Here is a 24,326-nt window from a genome sequence, read left to right on the forward strand (position 1 = left end):
AAAGGGTGATCTCAAAATCGACTGACAAGCGATTGGCAGCGGATGGGAGAGATCACTCTGCGTCGGGTAATCCGTTACGCCGGTTGGTCAATAGGGTTTCCCATTGAAGGGCAAACCCACGCCGTCGAGGAAACCCCGGTGCTGCAGGCAAAACGAAGCATCTTGCCGGTGGGGAATACAGCCCAATGTTCTCCGGTTCCTATCTGATTTTCTAGTTGACTGTTAGGGTAGTTGAGGGGAGGAGTTCGGAGCATCCGAATGAAACCTACGCAGACACGGGAGAAAGTGCAAACACCACACAGTCAGTGACCCAAAGTCTGTAATTGAACACGGATCCCATGAGCTAAGAGGCAGCGCTGACCCACTGTGCCAACTAATGTGCCGCCATGGCGACCCCAATTGTCTAACAGTTCTTTATCATTATATCATATCATACCTCTTCCGAAAGCCTTGTCCTGTTTTACCGTTCTGAGTCAGTTCAAAGGCGAACGAGATGAGGGAATAGGATAGTTCAGGGGTCGGTGATCCAAAATAATGCAACGGTTGCAACACAACAGATTACAACGTCAACCCAAATATATTTGTCTCGGCCACACCTTATCAAAGACATGGCACAACTTGGGGTCCATGATTCCAGCAAACCCAAATGCTACTTTCGTAAATTCTAAAATGTACAGTTATCAATATCATTATCATTGATTTACTTGTTACCATCGCTGCCGCTAATTCTGCCTCAGTATATTTGCATGAAGTAGAGTGGGATGTTGAAGGGATTCCTTCAATAAATACCTTAATTGATTCGACGACAAATATTGTATTGGGCACATGGATTTGTCACAATGGTAAAATCGTGTTCCAACTACCTACACCAGTACACACATTTTTTCATCGACCATATTCTTTCCAAGAGGTTTCAAAACGGTTATTTGTGAAGGTCCAAAGGTTTCCAAAAGATTTCCAATCGGTTATCTATGAAGGCCTTGGCTTCTCAAACTTGTCTGAGCTGTGATCATCCTCAGGCGAAATCACCACCATTCAACACTCACATTCAAAGAGGTAACAGCCGATGGTCATCGGGACTGTGGCGACGTGGCCACCTTCTTTGCCTTATTGTTTCTGAACTCCAGTGGTACGCAATAGGATGCTTACCAGCAGGCACGTTCCATTCCATTGTTTTTATTATTTGACAACATGTCGATCACAAAAGTTAGGAGAATACAGGTGTTGTGTCTGACGTTTACAGGGAACTTATTAACTTTCCGTAAGATGTATCCCAATGAGCAATGACGATTCGCAAAGTGTGCATCCTCCGTGGTTAACTAAGGAAGCAAAGGTGAACATCAAAATGAAATATAGACTGTAGAATTCTTCGTCAATTCGTGTGTTTTGTTGTTTGCTGCACAGAAGGCGGCGATTGGCCGCATCGTGTCTGCACCGGCTCCCGATGGAACTACCCAACTTGCCCCATTCTCCATCCCTATTTCTGCGGCACTCTGAATTAATCCTTTTCAATATGTATCCAGCTCTCTTTTGATACCTCCGATGGAATCCACATCCACCACTCTTCCAGGCAGCGCATTCCAAACCCAACAATTCCCTGAGTAAAAACATTTCTGCTCATTTCACTCCGAGCCCTCTTGATGAGCATCTTGAAATTGTGATCCCCTCGTCGCTGACATACCATCTACTGGAAACAGAATATCCCTCTTCACTCTGACAAAATGTTCAGAATATTGAACACATCAGTTAGGTCACCTCTTAATCTTCTCGGATCCAAGGAGAACAATTCCGATTTCTCTATTCTTTCCTTGTATCTAAAATTCCTCATTCCTGCTATCATTCTAGGAACACTCACCTGAACTCTCTCCAGGGCTTTAACATCCTTCCTGAAATAAGGTGCCCTAAACAGAGTCCCAAATGTGGTCTGACCAAAGATTTGTAGGGGTGTCGCACCTCCTGGCGTGTATCTCAATGACTCGCTTTGTATACTAGGGATCCTCTTCTTAACAACTGTTTCAACTTGCCTGGCCACCTTCAGAGAATTATGCACGTGACCCCCATGATCCACGTGCTCCTGGAGTCTCCTCAATGCTCAGCCATTGAACCGAGATTGCCTCCCCAAGTTTCTTCTATCAAAATGCATGACCTCACATTTCACTGCATTGAGTTTCATCTCCCAGGTGCCTGCCCATTTGGGGCACGTTAGAACCTGGGACCAATTTGGGGAACAGCAAATATTTACTGGACCGATCAGATACAGGGGCGAAAACGGCGACCTATAGACAACAAGACTACGATATAAAAATGAACCGTAAAAATGTATTTAAGGATTGACATAAGGAAAAGTAAAAAAGTGGTTCATGGCAGTCTAGTTTATTGTCAGGTCCGCGGCGAAGATTTGATGCAGGAGGATACGAATCTCATCAACTGTCCATAAAACTTACTAATGGATGCACGGTAGCACAAGTGGATAGCACTGTGGCTTCACAGCGCCAGGGCCCCAGGGTCGAGTCCCCTCTGGCTCACTGTCTGCGCTGAGTCTGCACGTTCTTCCCATGTCTGCGTGGGTTTCCTCCGGGTGCTCTGGTTTCCTACCACCGTCCAAATATGTGCAGGTTAAGTGGATTGGCAATGATAGATTGCCCTTAATGATCATAAAGGTTAGGAGGGGTTATTGGGTTACAGGGATAGGGCGGAAGAGGGCTTAAATGGGTCGGTGCAGACTCGATGCGCCGAATGGCCTCCTTCTGCACTGTGTGCTCTATGTTATATGTTCTATGTTCTAATGTTGAGTTGGAAATCTTCTCCAGCCTGGGTTCTCGTCTATCATGAGATATTAATGGACTCTTCGGCCAGTTTTCCACCAAAGGGGAAGGTTGGGCATGAAATTATTTTGTTTGATTCATCTCTCCATTCGATTCTTTCAGTGAAAACACTAATCTTGGGGTGTCTGCCAAATTTTCGCGTGCGCGGTCGGCACGAACAAAGAATGAGATAACATCCGGGGCATTAAGAATGGGACTACAATGTGCGTCTGGTAGGCGGGAGTGAGTTCAACAAGCCTCAAACATTGTCCAGGAACGGTTTTAGGGAGTGTCACTGCAGGGCTGGTGTTTCTTCCTGCTGCTCCTTGTGAAGAGAATCCGTTCTTTTATTTAAGTGTAACTTCTATTTAACTCTAAAATGTGTTTCTCGCTTCTTTCGGGTCTTGGTGACCTTATTGCCGTATGGGAGATAGTAACGCTTTCATCAGTCTTAAGCAGTGTCGCTAATTGCCCCGTAAAACAACTTAATTAACTTGGGATTTCTGGGTGTGAAATGTAAATACGCTCTCTGTTCATACGTGATATGCCCGTTCTTAACCCTCACATTGCATTGACGTGTGATTCTTGGGAACAATCACTGTAAACATACCGGATCCGGTGGGAGCTGCATAGCCTGGATTGCTTTGTAGGCCCTCTTAATCACATTTTGATTTGATGTTCCGAAATTCAGCGCATCATCGTTTTGACTAAAATCAAACGCTATTTGTTGTGCATCTCAACTTCTTGTCTCTGCTTTGTTACAGACAAAGTTTCGCCGCCAACCATCAGCAAACGCCGATCAAACAGTGACACTGTCCTTATTTCCTGCGAAGGTGACATTCGGTTTGCCGGGGGAATATTTTACTTGCACAGAATTCCCAGCGAACAACATGTACAAACTCTCGAAGTGAGCGATGGTCAGAAAAAGCTGACATTTGCTATAAATGTCACGGATCTGGATTCTTTAGGAAATTATAGTTGCCGTTACCAAACATTTGTTTTGGGACATTGGAAGCTGTCCCCGTTCAGCAAATCTGTGGAGGTTACCGAGAAAGGTAAGGATCAACAAACAAGCGGTATTTTTTGTATCTCAATATTTTACTCGTTGTCGGCATTCTGTTAACAGAAGATAATAGAAGTTAACAGAATGTTCCCATTAATTTGAACATATATGAGATACTTATTGTAAGAAGAGGCTGATTGCAGAAACATATATATAGACAAAGTCAAAGATGCAAGACGATACTTTGAAAGCCACTGATCTTCGGGAAAGCGTTCTTCAGGACGTGCGACAACGCAGAATCGCCGAGCAGAAACTTATAGCCAAGTTCCGCACACATGAGTGCGGCCTCAACCGGGACCTGGGATTCATGTCGCATTACATTCATCCCCCACCATCTGGCCTGCGAAATCCTACCAACTGTCCTGGCTTGAGACAATTCACAACTCTTTAAGCTGTGATTATCCCTCTCTCCAGTCGCAACATCTGAACCTGTAAAGACATAATTACCTGCCAAAACTCGCATTCAATATAGCATCTTGCACCATTGACTTTGTCTATATATGAGTTCGTGGAAGTCACCACTTCATTCACCTGGTAAAGAAGCTGCGCTCTGAAAGCCAGTGTTTGAAACAAACCTGTTGGACTTTAACCTGGTGTTGTAAGACTTCGTACTGTGCTCACCCCAGTCCAACGCCGGCATCTCCACATCTTAATAATCAAGTAACCTATCTATCGCTGTCTCAAAGCCACTCGGTGAGTTGACCTTCACAGCCTTCTGCGACAATGAGTTGTAAAGTTTCACCGCGCGCTAGCTGAATAAGTTCACAGAGACATGAACGATATGAGCAGGAGGAAGCCATTCGGCGTTCGAGCCTGCTCCGCCATTCGTCACGATCATGCTGATCATCAAACTCAATAGTCTGATCCTGCTTTCTCGCCAGAGCCTTTGATCCCTTTCGCCTCAAGTGCCATATCTAGCCGCATATGGAATATTTTAAATGTATTATCCTCAACTACTCTCTGTGGTAATGAATTCCACAGGCTCACTGCTGTTTGTGTTTAGCAATGTCTCCTCAATTCTGTCCTAAATGGTCTTCTCTCAATCCTAAGACTGTGACCCTGGTTCTGGAAACATCCAACATGGGCACCTTCCATCAGCATCTACCCTATCTAGTCCTGTTTGAATTTTATAAGTCTCTGTAAGATCACCCCTCATTCTTCTGAACTCCAGCGAGAACAATCCCAACCTGGTCATTCTCTCCTCAAACATTAGTCCCGCCAACCCAGGAATCAGTCTGGCAAAGCTTCGCTGCACTCCCTCGAGAGCAAGAACATCCTTCTGCAGAGAAGGAGAACAAAAATGCACAAAATATTCTAGTTGTGACGTCACCAAGGCCCTGTATAATTGCAGCAACACATCCCTGTTCCCGTGCTCGAAACCTGTCATTTCAAGCCAACATGCAATTTGGATTATTTGACGTCTGCTGCACCAGCATGCTTTTCAGCGACTAGTGCTCAAGGACACCCAATTCCCGCAGCATACTCCCCTCTCCCATCCCCGTAGACCAATCTAACAACCGTTCAGGTCGTAATCTGCCTTTTTGTTTTCCGACCAAAGTGAATAACTTCACATTTATCCAAATTAAACTGGTAGAGCCTCCACATTTATGGTTTAACGGATAGTTCCTTCATTCTGATGCTTGCCCTCGGGTTCTAGTCGCTCCGAATAGTGGAAACATCCTCTACACGCCCACTCTATCCAGGCCTCTCAGTAAGCTGTAAGTCTCAATGAGATACCCCCACTACCTTCCAAATTCAGTGAAGTAAAGCCTCAAAACCCTCAGCCGTTCTTCGTATGACAAGACCTTCATTCCGCCTTCTTGTGAAGCTCCTCTGTACCTTCACCAAGGACAACACATCCTTCTTCAGGTTCCGAGCCCATAACTGCTCATAATATTCCAAATAGGGTATGGGCACACACGTACAGAGCGTCAGCCGTACATTCCTCCTGTTGTATTCCAGCCCTCTCGACATGAATGTTGGCATTATATTTGACATCCTAACTGCGATATGAAGCTCCATGTTATGTCGTGCATTAGGTATGAGGAGAGGTTGGAAACATCTGTTTCGTTCTCACTGGAATGACGGGGATTGAGGGGCGATCTGATAGAAGTCGACAAGACTTTGAGGGGCATGGGCAGAGTGATTAGTCGGAAGATTTTTTCCCAGGGTGGAAGAGTCAATTACTAGGGATTAGGTGTGAGGGGCAACGTTTAAGGAGATGTGCGAGGGAAACTTTTTACATTGAGAGTGGTGGAAGCCAGGAACCCGCTGCCCGAGGACGTAGTCGAAGCAGGAACGATAGTGACAGTAAAGGCCATCTCGACAAATACATGTATAGGATGGGAATAGAGGGATATGGTCCCCGGAACGGGAGGGAGATTTAGATCAGACGGGCAGCATGGTCGAAGGGCTGAAGGACCTGTTCGTGTGCTGTTATTTTCCTTGTTCTTTATTCTTGTTCTTTGTTAAATTTAAGAGAATCCTGAACTGGGACTCCAAATGCGGCCAATGAAAAGCTCTGTCTGCAAAATGAACAAGCCCGTTGCAAAGGATATCAAGTATGATGGATTGGAAATGCGGCTATGTAGTTGGCGAAATGTTTGTGTGTATGTGGCGGTGGGGGTGGGGGCGGCTGCGGCTTGAGTTGGTATTAGATTGGCCCCTTGTTTTTTTTATCGCTGACCACAACGGAACTGAGCTAGGACGTGCTTGAAGTGATCGTCCTTCACACACAGTGTTCCGAATCCGTTCAATTGAGACAGTATATATATGGCCGCATACCATTTCTACGTTTCTAAGTAGGTAATGAGTTTCTGTTTGATAGTTTGCAGGATGTACCAATAGTTCGTATGGTTTTTCACCAAATGTGCTGTAAACAGTTGTATCGAACATCAGTCTGTGGTGTATGTTTGTTTATCACAAGCCCTTGGATTTAAGGTTAGGCAGCCAAACCATGCGAAGGTATGTTTGGTGGGAAGATGCCTCAGGCATCTGTATCAACCTGCCATTATTTGAGTGAACTAAATTAGACATGAAATTCATCAGTTGATGGCGAAGGATAAACATTTGCTAATAACACTGCAAAAGTTGACTGAGAAACGAGTTTATGTAATTGGCAGGGAATGGTGAGTAGTGATATTTGTAGCTCTGGGAAGGCTTTTATTGGAAATACATTTGGCCACCTTCAGAGGGCACAGCAGTTAACGGCTGCCATTGGAATCAGGAGAACAAATTGCCTATCAAGCGTGACATCTTGCAATCGCTTTTTACATAATGATACATGAACCGAAAAACTCTATCGTGGCGGAGGTATCGAAAGATGCATGCATTATCATAATGGTCTCTGCCAGAAGTGTTGACATTCCCTCCCCCGCCCCCGAAAAATTCTTACACTGATTTCCCATTTTATCACTTATTAGTTGAACAGAAGAACATGTCGTTGGCCATTGACCCAGTGTGTGCTGCCTTCATCATCGTTTTACTGATTGCGGCGCTCATTGCTGGCGTTATCATCAAGCGTCGTGAGTACATTTGCAAAACAGTTCTATATATTGAACCAGAGAATCGCTATAGTCAGGATAGCTCTGAACACTAAGGCGCAAACTTAGCATGGTCAAGCAACCTAACCAACAGACCTTTGGAAACTAAGGGGACACATTTAACCTGCACATCGTTGAACAGCAAGAGGCAAAATAGCATGATCAATCCACCTAATCAGCACATCTTTGGACAATGAGCAACATTTAAAAAAATATAACTCACCTAACCGCACATCTTTCGACACTAAAGGACATTTTTTTTTATTATGGAGAATCCACCTAACCTGCATAGCTTTGGATACAAAGGGATAATATAGCTTTGCAAATCCATCTAACAATATCACTGGACACCAGAGGGCAATTTTTGCATGGTCACATCATCTAACCTGATGGATGCCAATGGAGGCGGATTCCTTAAATGTTCTGCACGCGCATCCCTGTTCCATGTGCCTATGGTCATCCTTCGCAGAAATTCAGTGTTGTATTTCCCAGTGGCAAAATTTCCGAAGGTTAATTTCGATTGACAAAATAGTTCAATATGTGAGGAGGCACGCAAAAGTAACTGTTCGTTCTGAAGGAAAGTCAAAATACGAGCTAAGCAAACAATATAGATATGTCCATCAGCCTTGAGATAAACGTATTTATAAAATGGGAGAATTCCTGAGATCCATATAATGCATACATTGTTGAAGGAGGCCTTTCGTCCCATCAAAATTAGCATGCCGCCCAATCCCACTATCCTCCCCATCCCCGTAGACCAATCTAACATTTGAACACTATGCGGTAGATTTGCATGGCCAATGCACCTAACCTGCACACATTTGGACGCTAAGGAGAATTTATCATGACCAATACACCGAACCTGCACATGCTCGGGCACTAAGGGACAAGTTAACATGGCCAATCAACCTCATCGGTACTTCTTAGGATGTTAATGGTCAATATTGTCAGGACCTTTCCACATGTTTTGACGCTAACTGTATTCAGCAATTCCAATACACCGAGACTGTGTGTGGTATTCGGAGCTCGCGGCGGAGCAGAGGAAAAGTGCAAACTCCAGAAAGACAGGAACCCAAGGTCAGAATCCAACCGGGTGCATTGATTTATACATACAAATTGAAACGATCGAGAGGTATTTTATTTTTTCTAAGTTTGTATTGTCGAATTTGCCACCTTTTATTAAAGAGGCCAAGTTCCTTTCCGTTTCAAACATAGGAAAACAAAGCTCTGCGAGCTGTCAAATGGCTGCCCAAAATTCAAAGGAGGCCGCCACATGCTATTGGACCAAATTGAATCCCAACTAGACTCGGCAGGTCCTTCCTTCACTTAAACATGCGCAGTTTCACTGTTACTTAGATTGCTCGGCTGAGTTTCACACACAACGTATGTCCAGTACGAAGCTTGCGTATTCAGGCATGGGGAGGACAATTTCGAGGAAAACCGACGACCTTTTTGACATGTTTCACCATCTGTTTTCACAACAGGGCGAACAGGAAGTCAACTCAATGAGAGGTGAGACTATCATCTGCTGCATTAAATGTTGATAATGGCACATTTATTCAATATATCGAGTTGCACAATAATTACCTGCGTTATGCAGATGAATCGTTCCGAAACTTGGTGTATTTTAAAAAGTAAATTTAGTTTGGCCTTCATTCAAAATAACATATTGCCGTTTTCCATATTTTATAGTGCTCCAGCCAAAGGAGGTGGAACTCGAAGGTATCAAGAAGATGATGGCACGTGTGAGTGCAGAATCGATGCTAGTCGCTAGTTTTCATGATCAAGAATTTATTGTAGACGTTTTTGGGGAATTCCTGTGACGAAAAATGTTTTAAAGGCAGAAAAACATAAAATACTGGACAAACTCAGAATCTCTGATTGCATCTGTGGAGAGCGAAGGAAGTTAAATGTTCCCGTCTGCATGACGCCTTTACAAAGCTGGAGGGAAATGGAAATAGGTCAGATTTATACTGTTCTGAGTGTGTGTGTGTGTGGGAGGGGGGGGGGGGGCGTGAAGCGGTGGAGCTGGAGAGAGGGCCAGGAGTAGGGGGAGATTGTCTAAGATGTCTTGCACAGGAAGACGAAATTAATATTAATGTGGTGATTATGGCAAACAAGGATGCTGATAGTGGAACAAAAAGAGATCAGAATGTGTGAATGGAGGAACAAAGGTCAGCACTGTGTTGAGGGCAACGAGGAACAAATAGCTCAAGTGGGGTCGCGGGATGGGGAACAGATCAATGGAACAAATGAAAATAAATTGATTGAAATAAAAATGGGTGGCGGTGGAGGAGAGAGTTCACAGTCTAATGTTCTTGAATTGATTATTAATTCCGGAAGGCTGTAAATTACCTAATCGGAAGGTGAGGTGCTGTTCCTCCAGTTGAGCTGGGGTTCACTGGAACATTGCGGAGAGCAGGACGGTGAGTTGAGCTAACATGTATAGCGTTCGCTCATCATAGGATTTAGAACAAAGGAGAAATAAATTTACAGCACAGGAACATGCCTTTCGGCACTCCAAGCCTGTGCCGACCATGGTGCCGGGCTAAACTAAAACCTTCTGCATTTTTGGGGTCCGTCTCCCTCTATTCCCGTCGAATTCATGTGTTTGTCAAAATGTCCCTTAAACATCACTATCGTCCTTGCTTCCACCACCTCCTCTGGCAGCGAGTTCCAGGCACCGATTACCCTCTGTGTAAAACACTTGCCTCGTACATCTCCTCTAAACGTTGCCCCTCGAACCTTAAACCTATGCTCCCCCAGTAATTGTCCCCTCTACCCAAGGAAAAAACCTCTGACTATCCACCCAGTAGATGTCCCTCATAATTGTGTACACCTCTATCAGGTCGCCGCTCAACCTCCGTCGTCCTAGTGAGAATAAAACGAGTTTATTTAACCTCTCCTCATAGCTAATGTCCTCCATATCTGGCAACATCCTCGTAAATATCTTCTTCCCCCTCTCTAAAGCCTCCACGTCCTTCTGCTAGTGTGGCGATCAGAATTGCGCACTCCACTCAAAATGCGGCCTAACCAAGGTTTTATATAGCTGAAACATGATTTCTCAACTCCTGTACTCAATGCGCTAGCTGATGAAGGCAAGCATGTCATATCTACTCTTAATCACATTGGGCACCTGTGTTACAACATTTAGGGAACTGTGGACCTGCACGCCCAGATCCCTCTGAATGTTAATGTTCCTAAGGGTTCTACCATTTACAGTATAATGCACTCCTAGATTTGATCCTCTAAACGGCATCACCTCGCATTTGTCCGGATTACACTTCATCTGCCATTTCTGTGTCCAAGTCTCCAATCTATCTATATTCTGTTGTATCCACTGACACTCCTCAGTACGATCAACAACTCCGCCAATCATCATGTCATCCACAAACTTACTGATCAGACCACCCATATTTTCCTCCAGAATTTATATGGTATACAAACAACAGAGCTCCCGCACTGATCCCTATGGAAAACCAGTAGCTAGATCCCCATTTTCAAAACAAAACACCCTTCCGCTGCTACTCTCTGTCTTCAATAACCAAGTAAGAAGTCTTACAACACACCAGGTTAAAGTCCAACAGGTTTGTTTCGATGTCACTAGCTTTCGGAGCGCTGCCCCTTCACCTGAGGAAGGGGCAGCGCTCCGAAAGATCGTGACATCGAAACAAACCTGTTGGACATTAACCTGGTGTTGTAAGACTTCTTACTGTGCTCATCCCAGTCCAACGCCGGCATCTCCACATCATGTCTTCAATAACCAAGTCATTTCTGTATTCAGTGAGCCAGTCCACCCGGAGTCGCATGTGATATTAGTTTTAATCCCCGTCTGCCATGTGGGACCTTGATAAACGTGGGAGGTGGGAACTCAGCGAGACCTGATGTGCCAGTGCATCAGTCGCTAAAGGTTAGCGCGCAGGTGCAGCAGGCAGGAGAGAAGACCAATGATATTTTGGCCGTCATAGCTAGAAGACTTCAGTATAGGCTAGGGATGTTTTACTACAATTATGCATGGCATGTGGTGAGGCCACATCTGTAGTATTGTGTGCAGTATATGTTTCCTTTTCTGAGGCAGGATGTTCTTGCTATGGAGGGAGTGCAGCGTCGATTTACCAGGATGATTCCTGCGATACTGGGACATATGAGGTGAAACTAAGTTAGTTACCATTACATTTATTGGAGTTTGGAAGAGTGAGAGGTGATCTGCAGCACACTGATAAAATTCTAACAGGATGAGACAGGGCAGATTCCGAAAACATGTCCCTGATGGTGGGGGAGTCCAGAACTAGGAGCTCATAGATTCTGGATAAGGAGTAAACCGTTGAGGACTGAGGTGAGGAGAGTGGTGAACCTGTGGAATGCACTACCGCCGAAATTAGTTGTGGCCAAAACGTCGTGTACATTCAAAAATGAGGATCTTGGGGCTGAAGGGCTCAAGAGATATGCCGGGAAGGTGGGATCAGGATACTGAACCTGATGGTCCACCATGATCGTAACGAATGGCAGGGCAGGCTCGAAGGGCCAAATAATCTCCTCCTGCTTATGTTTGGTCAGTATGTTACTGTTTTTTCACTCATGTATCGTTCTAGTCCCCGAATATCAAAAACAGGTCTGAATGTTAAAGGCACAAATATGCCATTGTTTAACCTGAATAACCATGGAGGGGCTGGGTGGGGCGTTTGGTCTCTCTATGGATTCAATAGATGCCGGTCAAACGCACATGGGATAGGCATCTTTATATTCTATGCCTCTGTTGCACCTGAAAACTTGGAACGGTGTTGGAAATGAAAGGACTCGAAACAGTTTATTTCTCAGAATCCGGCAAAATGACTCAAATCATTTTTACAACGTGATTTTAAAATTTGGCAAATTGCTTCCCGAAATGTTTTTTTCCCCTTCTGGACGAAAGCTGCAATGTTCATTGACTTTCTGGTCACAGGATGTGTGTGTAGCTGGCTGTGCCAGTAGTTATTGCCCATTCTCCAATTGCCCTTGAATTGAATGGCGTTTCAGAGGTCCTTTACGAATCCACCACATTGTGGGCAAGACTTTTTTAAATTGAATTCAAATGTCACCATCTACTTTTTTTTTTTGGCGGGGGGTGGGGGGGGGGGGGTGGGGGGGGGTCAAACCTGGGTCCCCAGGTCACTCCACGAGCTTTGCCAACTTGCCACTTCCGTGACAATACCACTGCGCCCCTACCTCGTCTCGATTGCCATCCACTCTTTCGATACTGGAACAGGCATTTATGATGGACCATTCATGTGTTTTATTTCAGATGAAGATGTAAATGAGCCTCCGCAAATAAACGTAATGGTACGTATAATTTTCCAAGAGAGATATAGATAGATAGAAAGTTAGATAGATAGATAGAGAGAGAGAGAGAGAGAGAGAGAGAGATAAATAGATATATTGATAGATAATTAAATACATAGATAGGTAGATAGATAGCTATATATATATATATATATAGATAGATAGATAGATAGATAGATAGATAGACAGACAGACAGACAGACAGACAGACAGACAGACAGATAGACAGATAGATAGATAGATAGACAGATAGATAGATAGATAGATAGACAGATAGATAGATAGATAGATAGATAGATAGATAGATAGATAGATAGATAGATAGATAGATAGATAGATAGATAGATAGATAGATAGATAGATAGATAGATAGATAGATAGATAGATAGATAGATAGATAGATAGATAGATAGATAGATAGATAGAGCTTGCGGCATTGGTTGGTACCTGGGACTTCGATGTTGTCGCCATTTCGGAGACATGGATAGAGCAGGGACAGGAATGGTTGTTGCAGGTGCCGGGGTTTAGATATTTCAGTAAGCTCAGGGAAGGTGGTAAAAGAGGGGGAGAGGTGGCATTGTATGTCAAGGACAGTATTACGGTGACAGAAAGGACGGTTGATGAAGACTCGTCTACTGAGGTAGTATGGGCTGAGGTTAGAAACAGGAAAGGATAGGTCACCCTGTTAGGGGTTTTCTATAGGCCTCCGAAAAGTTCCAGAGATGTAGAGGAAAGGATTGCAATGATGATTCCGGATAAGCGAGAGCAACAGGGTAGTTGTTATGGGGGACTTTAACTTTCAAAATATTGACTGGATACGCTATAGTTCGAGTACTTTAGATGGGTTCCTTTTTGTCCAATGTGTGCAGGAGGGTTTCCTGAAACAGCATGTAGATAGACCAACGAGAGGCGAGGCCATATTGGATTTGGTACTGGGTAATGAACCAGGACAGGTGTTAGATTTGGAGGTAGGTGAGCACTTTGGTGATAGTGACCACAATTCGATTTTATGTAATTGCCAGGGAATGGTGAGTAGTGATATTTTTAGATCTGGGAAGGTTTTTATTGGAAATACATTTGGCTACCTTCAGAGGGCACAGCAGCTAATGGCTGCCATTGAATTCGATTACGTTTACTTTCGTGATGGAAAGGGTTAGGTATATACCGCAGGGCAAGAGATATATCTGGGGTAAGGCAATTATGATGCGATGAGGCAAGACTTAGGATGCATCGGACGGAGAGGAAAACTGCAGGGGATGGATACAATGGAAATGTGGAGCTTGTTCAAGGAACAGCTACTGCGTGTCCTTGATAAGTATGTACCTGTCAGGCAGGGAGGAAGTGGTCGAGCGAGGGAACCATGGTTTTCTAAAGCAATCGAAACACTTGTCAAGAGGAAGAAGGAGGCTTATGTAAAGGTGAGACATGAAGGTTCAGTTCGGGCGCTCGAGAGTTACAAGTTAGATAGGAAGGACTTAAAGATAGAGCTGAGAAGAGCCAGGAGGGGACATGAGAAGTCTTTGGCAGGTAGGATCAAGGATAACCCTAAAGCTTTCTGTAGATTTGTCAGGAATAAACGAATGAGTAGAGTAAGAGTAGGGCCAGTCAAGGACCGTCGTGGGAAGGTGTGCGTGGAGTCCGAGGAGATAGGAGACGTGCTAAATGAATATCTTTCGTCAGTATTCACACAGGAAAAAGACAATGTTGCCGAGGGGAATACTGAGATTCAGGCTACTAGATTAGAAGGGCTTGGGGTTCATAAGGAGTAGGTGTTAGCCATTCTGGAAAGTGTGAAAATAGATAAGTCCCCTGGGCCGGATGGGATTTATCCTAGGATTCTCTGGGAAGCTAGGGAGGAGATTGCTGAGCCTTTGGCTTTGATCTTTAAGTCATATTTGTCCAAAGGAATAGTGCCACAAGACTGGAGGATAGCAAATGTTGTCCACTTGATCAATAAGGGGAGTAGAGACAACCCCGGTAACAATAGACCAGTGAACCTCTGTTGTGGGCAAAGTCTTGGACAGGTTTATAAGAGATAGGATGCCTAATCATCTGGAAAGGAACTATTTGATTAGAGATAGTTTTGTGAAGGGTAGGTCGTGCCTCACAAGCCTTATTGAGTTATTTGAGAAGGTGAGAAACAGGTGGATGAGGGTAAAGCAGTTGATGTGGTGTATATGGATTTCAGTAAAGCGTTTGAAAAGGTTCCCCATGGTGGGCTACTGCAGAAAACACGGAGGCATGGGATTTAGTGTGATTTAGCAGTTTGGATCAGAAATTGGCTAGCTGGAAGAAGACAGTGGCTGGTGGTTGATGGGAAATGTTCAGACTGGAGTCCAGTTACTAGTGGTGTACTACAATGATCTGTTTTGGGGCCACTGCTGTTTGTCATTTTTATAAATGACCAGGAGGAGGGCGTAGAAGGATGGGTGAGTAAAGCTGCAGATGACACTAAGGTCGTGGAGTTGTGGACAGTGCGGAAGGACGTTACAAGTTACAGAGGGACATAGATAAGTTGCAGCGCTGGGCTGAGAGGTGGCAAATGAAGTTTAATGCGGAAAAGTGTGAGGTGATGCGTTTGGAAGGAATAACAGGAAGACAGAGTACTGGGCTAGTGGTAAGATTCTTGGCAGTGTGGATGAGTAGAGAGATCTCGGTGTCCATGTACATAGAACCCTGAAAGTTGAAACCCAGGTTGAGAGGGTTGTTAAGAAGGCGTACGGTGTGTTAGCTTTTATTGGTAGAGGGATTGAATTTCGGAGCCATGAGGTCATGTTGCAGCTGTACAAAACTCTGGTGCGGCCGCATTTGGAGTACTGCATGCAATTCTGGTCGACGCATTATAGGAAGGATGTGGCAGCATTGGAAAGGGTGCAGAGGAGATTTACCAGAATGTTGCCTGGAATGGAGGGAAGATCTTATGAGGAAATGCTGAGGGACTTGAGGCTGCTTTCGTTAGAGAGAAGAAGGTTAACAGGTGACTGAATTGAGGCATACAAGATGATCAGAGGATTGGATAGGGTGGACAGTGAGAGCCTTTTTCCTCGGATGGTGATGTCTTGCACGAGGGACATACCTTTAAATTGAGGGGAGATAGATATGTGACAGATGTCAGAGGTAGGTTCTTTACTCAGAGAGTAGTAAGGGCGTGGAATGCACTGCCTGCAACAGTAGTGGACTCGCCAACACTAAGGGCATTGAAATGGTCATTGGATAGACATATGGACGAAAAAGGAATAGTGTCGATGGGCCTTAGAGTCGTTTCACAGGTCGGCGCAACATCGAGGGCCGAAGGGTCTGTACTGCGCTGTAATTTAATTTTAAAAAATAGATCTCAAGATAGATAGTTAGGTATATAGATGGATGGATAGATATGTTCGTACACTAATCTTTTCCTTTTTCCATGTTACTCATTGTAGACTATATATTCTGAAATCGTGTAGAACGACCAGTAGGAGTTCAGGTGTGCAAATTTGTTGGTGGACGTGCTGAATCCGCATTAGTGGAGACTGGCTTTCATTCTGATCTGCAAATGGAGGAAAAGAACGTTCTGATTACCGTCTGCTTGACATATGCAACTTCGAAATATATAACCGAAATGGTGTCAGATAGAATGAACTCCCTTATTGCAGAATTGTGAAGCTGACAGAAGTGTTTAGATTACCCTTACTCATTTTCCAAAAGCTGATTTCCCAATTTGAGCACCGAATGAAGCATGGTTTTAGCACAGGTGTGCAACTCCAATGATCAGATTTTCGTTTCTGTCCAATATCTAATTATGCTTAAAAGCTCGCTGGTAAAGATTAAGAATTTTAAAGATGAACGCCTTGGAGTCTATTGTTCACCTATATTGTAGTTTTTGTTGATATCTCTTATTGCTTACAACACATGCTTTGCATATGGGAGCATATGCATGTAGCGACAGAATTCATACTGATGTGCCCAAAACCTGACACATCGTATACGTAGGTTTTTGTATGGAATGCCATAGATCCGTGGAATGTAATTGATAAAAATGAGCAGAATCTGAGTAGAGGTGCCCAAAGCTAAATGAACTTTACCGGCAGCAGCATTGCAACTTCCAGTGAGCCATCTTAGACAGACCTTTCCAAAGAACGTTCAAGATTACTCCTGTTCCCTGTGCGAGCATGTGTATCTCGTGTGCTCTGATAAATGGTTTGACTAAATGTGAAATGTGTTTTTTTTTCCTACTTTGGATTCCTTCTACAAAGGAAAACCGTTCGTCATGCTCACTGTATAATCTCATTATGGAGAACACAATTGTTCCATGGCCCATTTGCCGCCCTGAGTTTTGGTTTGCTGAAAACCTGTGTAATTTAAACATGAAGCATAGAATTACTAAGTTGCAGATGGGAAGGGGGAAATCCGGCCTATCGAAACTGCACCGACAAGCTAAAATAGCACCACACCTAGGCCAATTCCACCAAGCTATCTACGTAACCCCACGTAAACCGCACACCGTTGCACACTAAGGGTTAATTCGGCGCGGCCAATCAGTTTAACCAGAAGATCTTTGAACACGAAGAGAACATTTAGCATGGCCAATCGTCCTAACCTGCACACCTTTGGACACAAAGGGTCAATTTAGACTGGTAACTCCAGCTAACCTGCACATCTTTGGATGCTAAGTGACAATTTCTGATGACCACTCCACCTAACCAGCACATCTTTGGACACTAAGGGGCACTTTAGCGGGGTCAGTCCACCTAACCTGAACACTTTTGGACACTTAGGGTCAATTCAGCGTCGTTAGTCCACCTAATCTGCATTTCTTTGGACGATGTGGGGCAATATATCATGGCCAATCTACGTCACCTGCACATCATAAATTGTCCACGTCATAGAACTGTCCATTGATATAGAGTTCAGCGAATTTTTGGGAAGGTTCATACAGTATTGATGCACACTTCTACAATTCAAATAAAGAATTAAATAACTGCTCAAATAGTGAGCAGTTCATGGTTCAAACAATGTTGGTTTTCGTTCAAATTGCACTCTGCCCATGGTGGAAATCATATACATGAGGGCACCGTTTCTTCCATTCAATGATTTGTACTCAATAAGTACATTTAGTTGGCTCACGTCTGGGTTTATTCCATACTTGTATATAAGTGGTACTGAATAGACAGCACTCATATTGTGGATCCTACTCAGGAATGATAGGGAATGTTGAGGAACATTACACGCTTCAATGTGTCATCCTTCCTGCATTGAAACTTTTCTGCACTCCCATGTGAAGGCAGAAGAGAACATTGTTTGGACGAAGTTCAGGGGAACAATACAGTGAGTCCGAGCCAAAATTATTCACCAGTTAAATTGATGAAATGCAAATTATCACTGTACAATATGTCGGAAATTGCACTTTGAAAATTGACATACCGTGTGTCAGAAAGACAAGGCATTGTTTTCAACGTGCTAAGGACGATCTAAGGTCCTTCGATGTGACACCGTCGGCTAGTGCGCGGTAGTTTACAACCCCACAGGCTCCAGAGCCCCAAAGTACGTGAATTCACCAATAATCTGTATGTTTTCCTGAGTTATTTGATTCAAGAATGCAACAATGACTTACAGGCACCAGGTTTCTCAGAAAAAACATAAAGAAACAGTTTATTCATAACATTAGCAGATATAAATATATCCTGGTAATAATAGAGCAACAGTCCGCTGATCCAATTACTCCCATCACACCCCTTCCACCCTACACTTCCACAAGAAAGTCACACAGTGGGGAAGCGGAAGGATGTAAATAATGGGAATTAAACAGGGCGAGATATGATAATCTTGGCTGCTGACATAGCGGCTTTTGCAGTTGGTGACCTCAGAATGCGAGGTGTTGTGTACCTTCGATTGGTTTGCATGTTCTAGTATTTGGCTTCACTTTGAACGCCCAGGTTACAATGCTTCGCCTGGGACGTTGCCTTGACTTTCAGTGACTTGGGCTTGACAGAGAAGATTCCCCTCAAGTCTGTGCAATTCTATGTCAGGGCCACCAGATGGAAAACCAGCCCTCACCGAGTGACAATGAAGTTCTGAAGAGGAACGTCTTGAATGGGTTGTAAAACAGCCCCTCTCTCTGTTCTGTAACCTCAGGAAGAATTCAACAGGTGAGAGTGAATTCAGATCTCTGGCCTCATAGTTGCCGAATCATAATCAAATGGATTACTTGCTAACAGCTCCCACATTGTGCAGGAAGAAGAAGGTGTTCAGGCACAAGTCCTAAACTGAAAGAGATCTTTAGCCTCCACTGGCACTTACACAGGCTGGCTGGAAGCATTAAAACTTGACAGGCAGTGAGGTGATAGCGAAAATCGAGGCTTACTGTGCGCTGCCTCCTAGGTCAAAGCAGAGAATGAAAACCAAAATGGATCCTGCCTTCTTTTTCAGAGGCTCTGAGGGACTGCAGCAATATCAATTGAGAATCGAACAAGACCAGCAATTCCAAAAGCGCCAAGGGGCTCCCGGCCAAGTCCATCAAAGGTACTTCACGTGACCCTGTCACACAGAACACAACATGGAGGGGAATCACTTTGCGCCAGTTCAACGAACATATAAAGCACGGGGGCTGGGGCGGGGAGGGGGGGGAGGGGGGGGGAGGGGGCGGGGGGGGGGGGGGGATGTCAAAACCGAAAGCCAGCCGTTTAAACCCTAATTTTGCAATGCTGGACCAGCCAGCAAGACAGGAATTAAAGTGACGCAATGTTCAGATATGGATTTAAAAGAGGTTCCTTATATCTTGACAAGGCGAGGTACAGTTTTTATGTTTGTACTTTATTCATTCATGGCAGTCCCTTCTTTCCCTTGATAAAATGGTGCTGAACTGTGTCCATGTGGTGTCGGTGCACCAGCACTCCTGGTGATCTCACCACTGAAACACTGCTATCATTCGACTGAAAATCTTCAAGACTGCTTCATGGAGCATGCGCCATTTCTAACATGAGATTGCACGGAATCTGAAGAGGTGAAGCATGAGGCCCATCCCCTCCCAGTCAGGAAGTCCCAGAAATGTGACCGAGAGACAATAAAGGAACGGTATTACATTTATAAGTTAAGATGGTGAGCGGCTTGTCAGGGAACCTTCAGGTGGTCTGATCTAATGTGTACGTTGCTCCTGCTGTTCTGGATTGGGAGCGTTAGAGATCTTGGGAGGTTTTCTCCTATGAGCTTCCAAGAGCTCCTGAAATGAATATTTAGATGATAAAGGATACTGCCCTGCGATGGTGGAGAGAGTGATATTTGACGATTGGTTATCGATCAAACGGATTACATTGTGATCCGTGAAGTCGAGCCTCTTGATTGTTTGTGGAGCAGCACTAATACAGGCAAGTGGAGAGAATTCTATCACACCATGGACATCTGTGGTGAATTAGGATGTGAGTCACTCGCCACAGTGTCCCTGGCCTCCGATCCAGGAAAATGTATACATGTCTCCAAGTCTGGGATGTGCGTACAATATGTGTGTACTGCACTATGAAATGATCTCGGCGGAAATTATAATAAGCTTGCAGTGCTTAAATTGTAACATGTTCTCACCGGCTAGCACCTGTTAAGAGAATATTTGGGCAAAGTCTTTGTTCTGAAATCCAGTCCAGTCGATGTTCCTGTAACCTCTATGCTGTAAGCCAGTAAGAAAAACAGCAGCCGGCCTGTCCACATTATTCTTGTGGTAAAATGCTTCATTTCTGCTTCTCAACAATTTGATGAGGTGCCATCCAGCTATGGTTGATGTTGCCTTTGGTTCGTTAGTCTTTCAAAACCTTCCTGCGATCTTATGTTTTAAGAATCTGCATTGAAAACGCAAAAGCTGTGTGGAGCTGTTATTTTTTTAAAAAAAATAACACGTCTCCTGAAAGGGTTAATTGTTCTGCAGAACCTGGACTGGCGCAGTCCAGACCTACAGTTACACAATCCTACACTACCTTTGTTCAAACAATGTACCATAACACAACTTTCTCAACGTTTTAACTCTTTGTCCCATTCTAATTTCTTACATCACCACCCCCCTTCACAACATAATGTTTGATATCAACTTGGGCATTGTGGGTACACGCCTCTTGCTTTGATCCTAGTGATCTAACATATAAAGGGATCTGTTTTACACTGCTCCTTACTAAATCTGTTTCGGGACCTCTCCAATAGCTGTGCTCATTTTAAAAGAGCAACATGGGTTCTACAGAGCCACGATAGCTCTCATGGGTTCCATTTTTGTCTAATTGTGCACCTTGTGTAACATATTCTGGTTTGTATTTCCTGTCCATCGAGCTGAACGAATGGGGCAGTCTCTCTTTCAAATTACTGACCGGTTCCATGAACGCCTCATCCTTTTTATTGCACTGTGCCACGAACACACTATCCCTGTAGCCGAATGTATTTAGAAGCTTATAAAACTCAATATTTCCTTCCTGAACATCTTTCGGGATGTTATCAGAATACACCTGTAACCTCTCGCTCAAGGTTGGCTTATTCTTGAATCAAACTCGTTGATGAGGCCTTTCCCAGTGAATGCAATTTTGTCTCCTGACTTCAGTTAATACGTTTAACTGTAATCTCAGTCTCTTGTTCTGTTTTCGAGCTCGGGGTCAAACCCTGAAGCTCTTTGGTACTTTCTTTCTTCCCTGCTGAAGGTATCTTCTCTGCTCTTTTCTGCAGTCCTGGTGACTTTTTTTTTTAATGAATATTTTTAAATTCAACTTTGTTCATATAACCTCACTTTCCATTCCTAAATACCAGCTATGCTTCAATGTTACATCGCGGCAGCACCATTCTGCCCCATTTGGTTATCCAATGGAGGTCTGGCCTCCGACCTGTTCAGAACTAGTCCTTACATTGTCAACACGACTTCAACTCCTATCTGTCTCCGAGCCTCGGCCGCCTGCGCAATTTCCAGCAAGTCTAGCCCATATAAATGGCTCTGCAATCTATCAATTTGCCTCCTGTTGTGAGTTCTACTCTACAGACTTTTATGATACTTGACCAGACCGGCCTCAGGCAAGCTTGCAGCACTAAGAATATTTGGTAAATGAATTAGGCGCTCCCTTTGTGCCGAGCCAGTCCGACGGTTCAATAAGAGTATCCTTCCGACTACATTAAATAGTTGTGGACGAATTGCACAAATTAATCATTGAAGACGTGGGTACCGGTTTAGATTGCAGAATTCTTCCAGCCAGTAGGGAGAGTTCAATTCCAGAGAAGGATCCGATATGGCACTCTGCAAATTTTAATGTCTGACTATATTTATACAGGTTAAGTCATAAATCCAGCACATTGCTGTCATTCTGAACATTTTCACATCTAGGCTTAGCAGACGACTTTATCCAACCAACCAGTATTGTTTGTTTTTCACTGATCTCATGGAGCGCACCCTTACTTCTGCCTCCATATTTAACTTGTTGATGGATTGATCTGTTACGACTGAGTGCTGTCTTTAGGCTGACTAAGACACTGGAGGAATGCACAGTTTTGAAGGCAACTCGTCCTATTGATGTGCGTCCTGCAGGGGCACACGATTCCATTGATGTGCAGATAACTGTCAACATAAGCAAATCAGTTTTCTGGACAAGTTGGCCATAACTCTGTCTGATAAATATGGGCGCTCTCCTCCCTTGAATACATTGATTTTATGAAAACTCCCAATGCTTCCACCTGCATAAGCCGCACAAATTTTAAATGACCCATACACCTCCTGTAATCTGCCATCTTGCCCCATTCTTTCTTTGTGAAACAGGTAAATATTGGAAACCTGTAAATCATTGTGTTCATTCTGATATAACAGGGCGTTGGTAGAAATAATTATCTGCTCCTATATTGGAAATGTCATCTTGTATTCTTCATCTTCGTAGAATATATTCCATGCTGTTTAAAACATTTCTGAGATATGAGTGAATGCTGACAGTTTTTGAAGGACTACTGTCATCATCGACTCTCCGAAAGAGCGCCCTACATTAGGTGACTCCCCGCCCTGTCCCCATAAAAAAACACAACTTTGGACAGTAAGGGACAATTTACCATTGCCAATCCTCCAAACCGCATACCTTTGGAGACTAGGGGCAATTTATCATGGCAAGTCAATCTAGCCTGCACATCTTTGAACTGTGGGAGGAAACGGAGCACCCGGAGGAAACCCACGCAGACGCAAGGAGACCGTGTAAACTCTAAACAGGCGGCCACCCAAAGCCAAATTCGAAGGCGGGTCCCCGGCGCTGTGAGGCAGAAGTGCTAACCAATGTGTCGCCATGCTAATCTCTCCTTATGAATTGAGTGTGCTGCAATTTATAGCTGGCAGTAGTGGCTTGGGAATCTCTCCCACATTGACCACGTGCCGATGCAGCCTGATGAATTCAGGACACTTTTTTACCCAAATAATATAACCCAAATAAGTCCCAAGATGAAATGATTGTTGATGGCGGCAAACAGCCTCCATCAGCTGATGACTTCGTGAAATAAGGGTTATTTCAGAAAGATCCGGATCGAAAGTGTTTTATATATATATATATATATTTGTGTTTGTGTGTGTGTTTTGCTCATTGCCGAATGAAGCATTGGTGTTCATTGTTCAGCCTCTTTACATATATGTGAGTCAGAAAATGTAACGTGGCATTAAGATTGCTGTTTACTTGATCCGAAACTGCAGACTTTCAGTAATGAAGCCTGTTTAATCGCAGTGACCACAACGAACTTCCCCATTATGTGTTTGGATTAGTCTGTTTCCTTTCCCATCAGATAACTCCACTGACAGCAGGATGCAGTGGGCACGGTTGTCAGGTTGGGCAATAGAAAGAGGGAAGTGAAACATGCAACCAAACGAGAAACTAGGCGACATACTGAGGTCTTGACGTTTTGTTTCTGGACTGCCTGGTTGGCTATCTCTACAGTCTGTTCCACGCTAATCACGTACTGAAGACAGAAATTCGACTTTGCTAAGCTGTGTTTCCAAGTTGTAGCACGTTTCCCGGTGATGCGTAATTTTGGAAAGAAATGGGAATTGGACGTTGATCACACTGATGGAATCATATGATTACTATGGTGTAGAAGGTGGCCATTGGGCCATCGTCTTCTCAACTGCTCCTCAAAGAGCATTATGACTCAATGCCATTCCCCTGTCTTGTCCATGCATTCCTTCATATTATTTATATTCCAGTAATTGTCTAATGCCGTCTAGAATGTTTCGACTGTATTCCGTCCCCGCCTTCCAGGCGGAGCATTCCAGAACCGAACAATTGGTCCTGTCAATAAAGTACTTCTTGTTCTTCTCACATCACATTTGCTTCTTTTGTAAATATGCTTCAGTCTGACCCCCTCTATTTTCAATCCCTTCACCGGTGGGAACAGTGTTTCCATCTCTACTCTTTCCAGCTCCCTCGTGATTTTGAACATCACCATCCAACTCCTCTGAACGTTTATTTCTCCAAGCTCAACAGTCCCAACTTCGACAACTAAACCTCATAACTGAAGCTTGTCATCGCTGGACCCATTCTTGTAAACCTCTTCTCACTCGCCCGAATGAGTTCACATCCTTTCTATAGTGTAGCACCCAGATATGTACATAATACTCCAGCTGAGGTCAAACAGGTGTTTTGTGTA

The 24,326-nt window shown here is 44.0% G+C and overlaps 1 protein-coding gene and 1 long non-coding RNA gene across 2 annotated transcripts in view; both read left to right on the forward strand.

The window, feature by feature from the left end:
* Positions 1-16,866, forward strand: part of LOC140399532 (uncharacterized) — an 80,481-nt gene extending 63,615 nt beyond the window's left edge. The window contains exons 4-9 of the mRNA XM_072489071.1: positions 3,569-3,859; positions 7,290-7,391; positions 8,894-8,921; positions 9,102-9,154; positions 12,691-12,728; positions 16,148-16,866. Of these exons, the coding sequence (XP_072345172.1) occupies positions 3,569-3,859; positions 7,290-7,391; positions 8,894-8,921; positions 9,102-9,154; positions 12,691-12,728; positions 16,148-16,171 (536 nt within the window). The 3' untranslated portion in view covers positions 16,172-16,866. The remainder of the gene's footprint in view (positions 1-3,568; positions 3,860-7,289; positions 7,392-8,893; positions 8,922-9,101; positions 9,155-12,690; positions 12,729-16,147) is intronic.
* Positions 1-24,326, forward strand: part of LOC140399748 (uncharacterized) — a 1,084,547-nt gene that overhangs the window by 365,384 nt on the left and 694,837 nt on the right. The window lies entirely within an intron of this gene.

The sequence above is a fragment of the Scyliorhinus torazame genome, chromosome 23 (assembly GCF_047496885.1).
Source record: "Scyliorhinus torazame isolate Kashiwa2021f chromosome 23, sScyTor2.1, whole genome shotgun sequence".
NCBI lineage: Eukaryota > Metazoa > Chordata > Chondrichthyes > Carcharhiniformes > Scyliorhinidae > Scyliorhinus > Scyliorhinus torazame.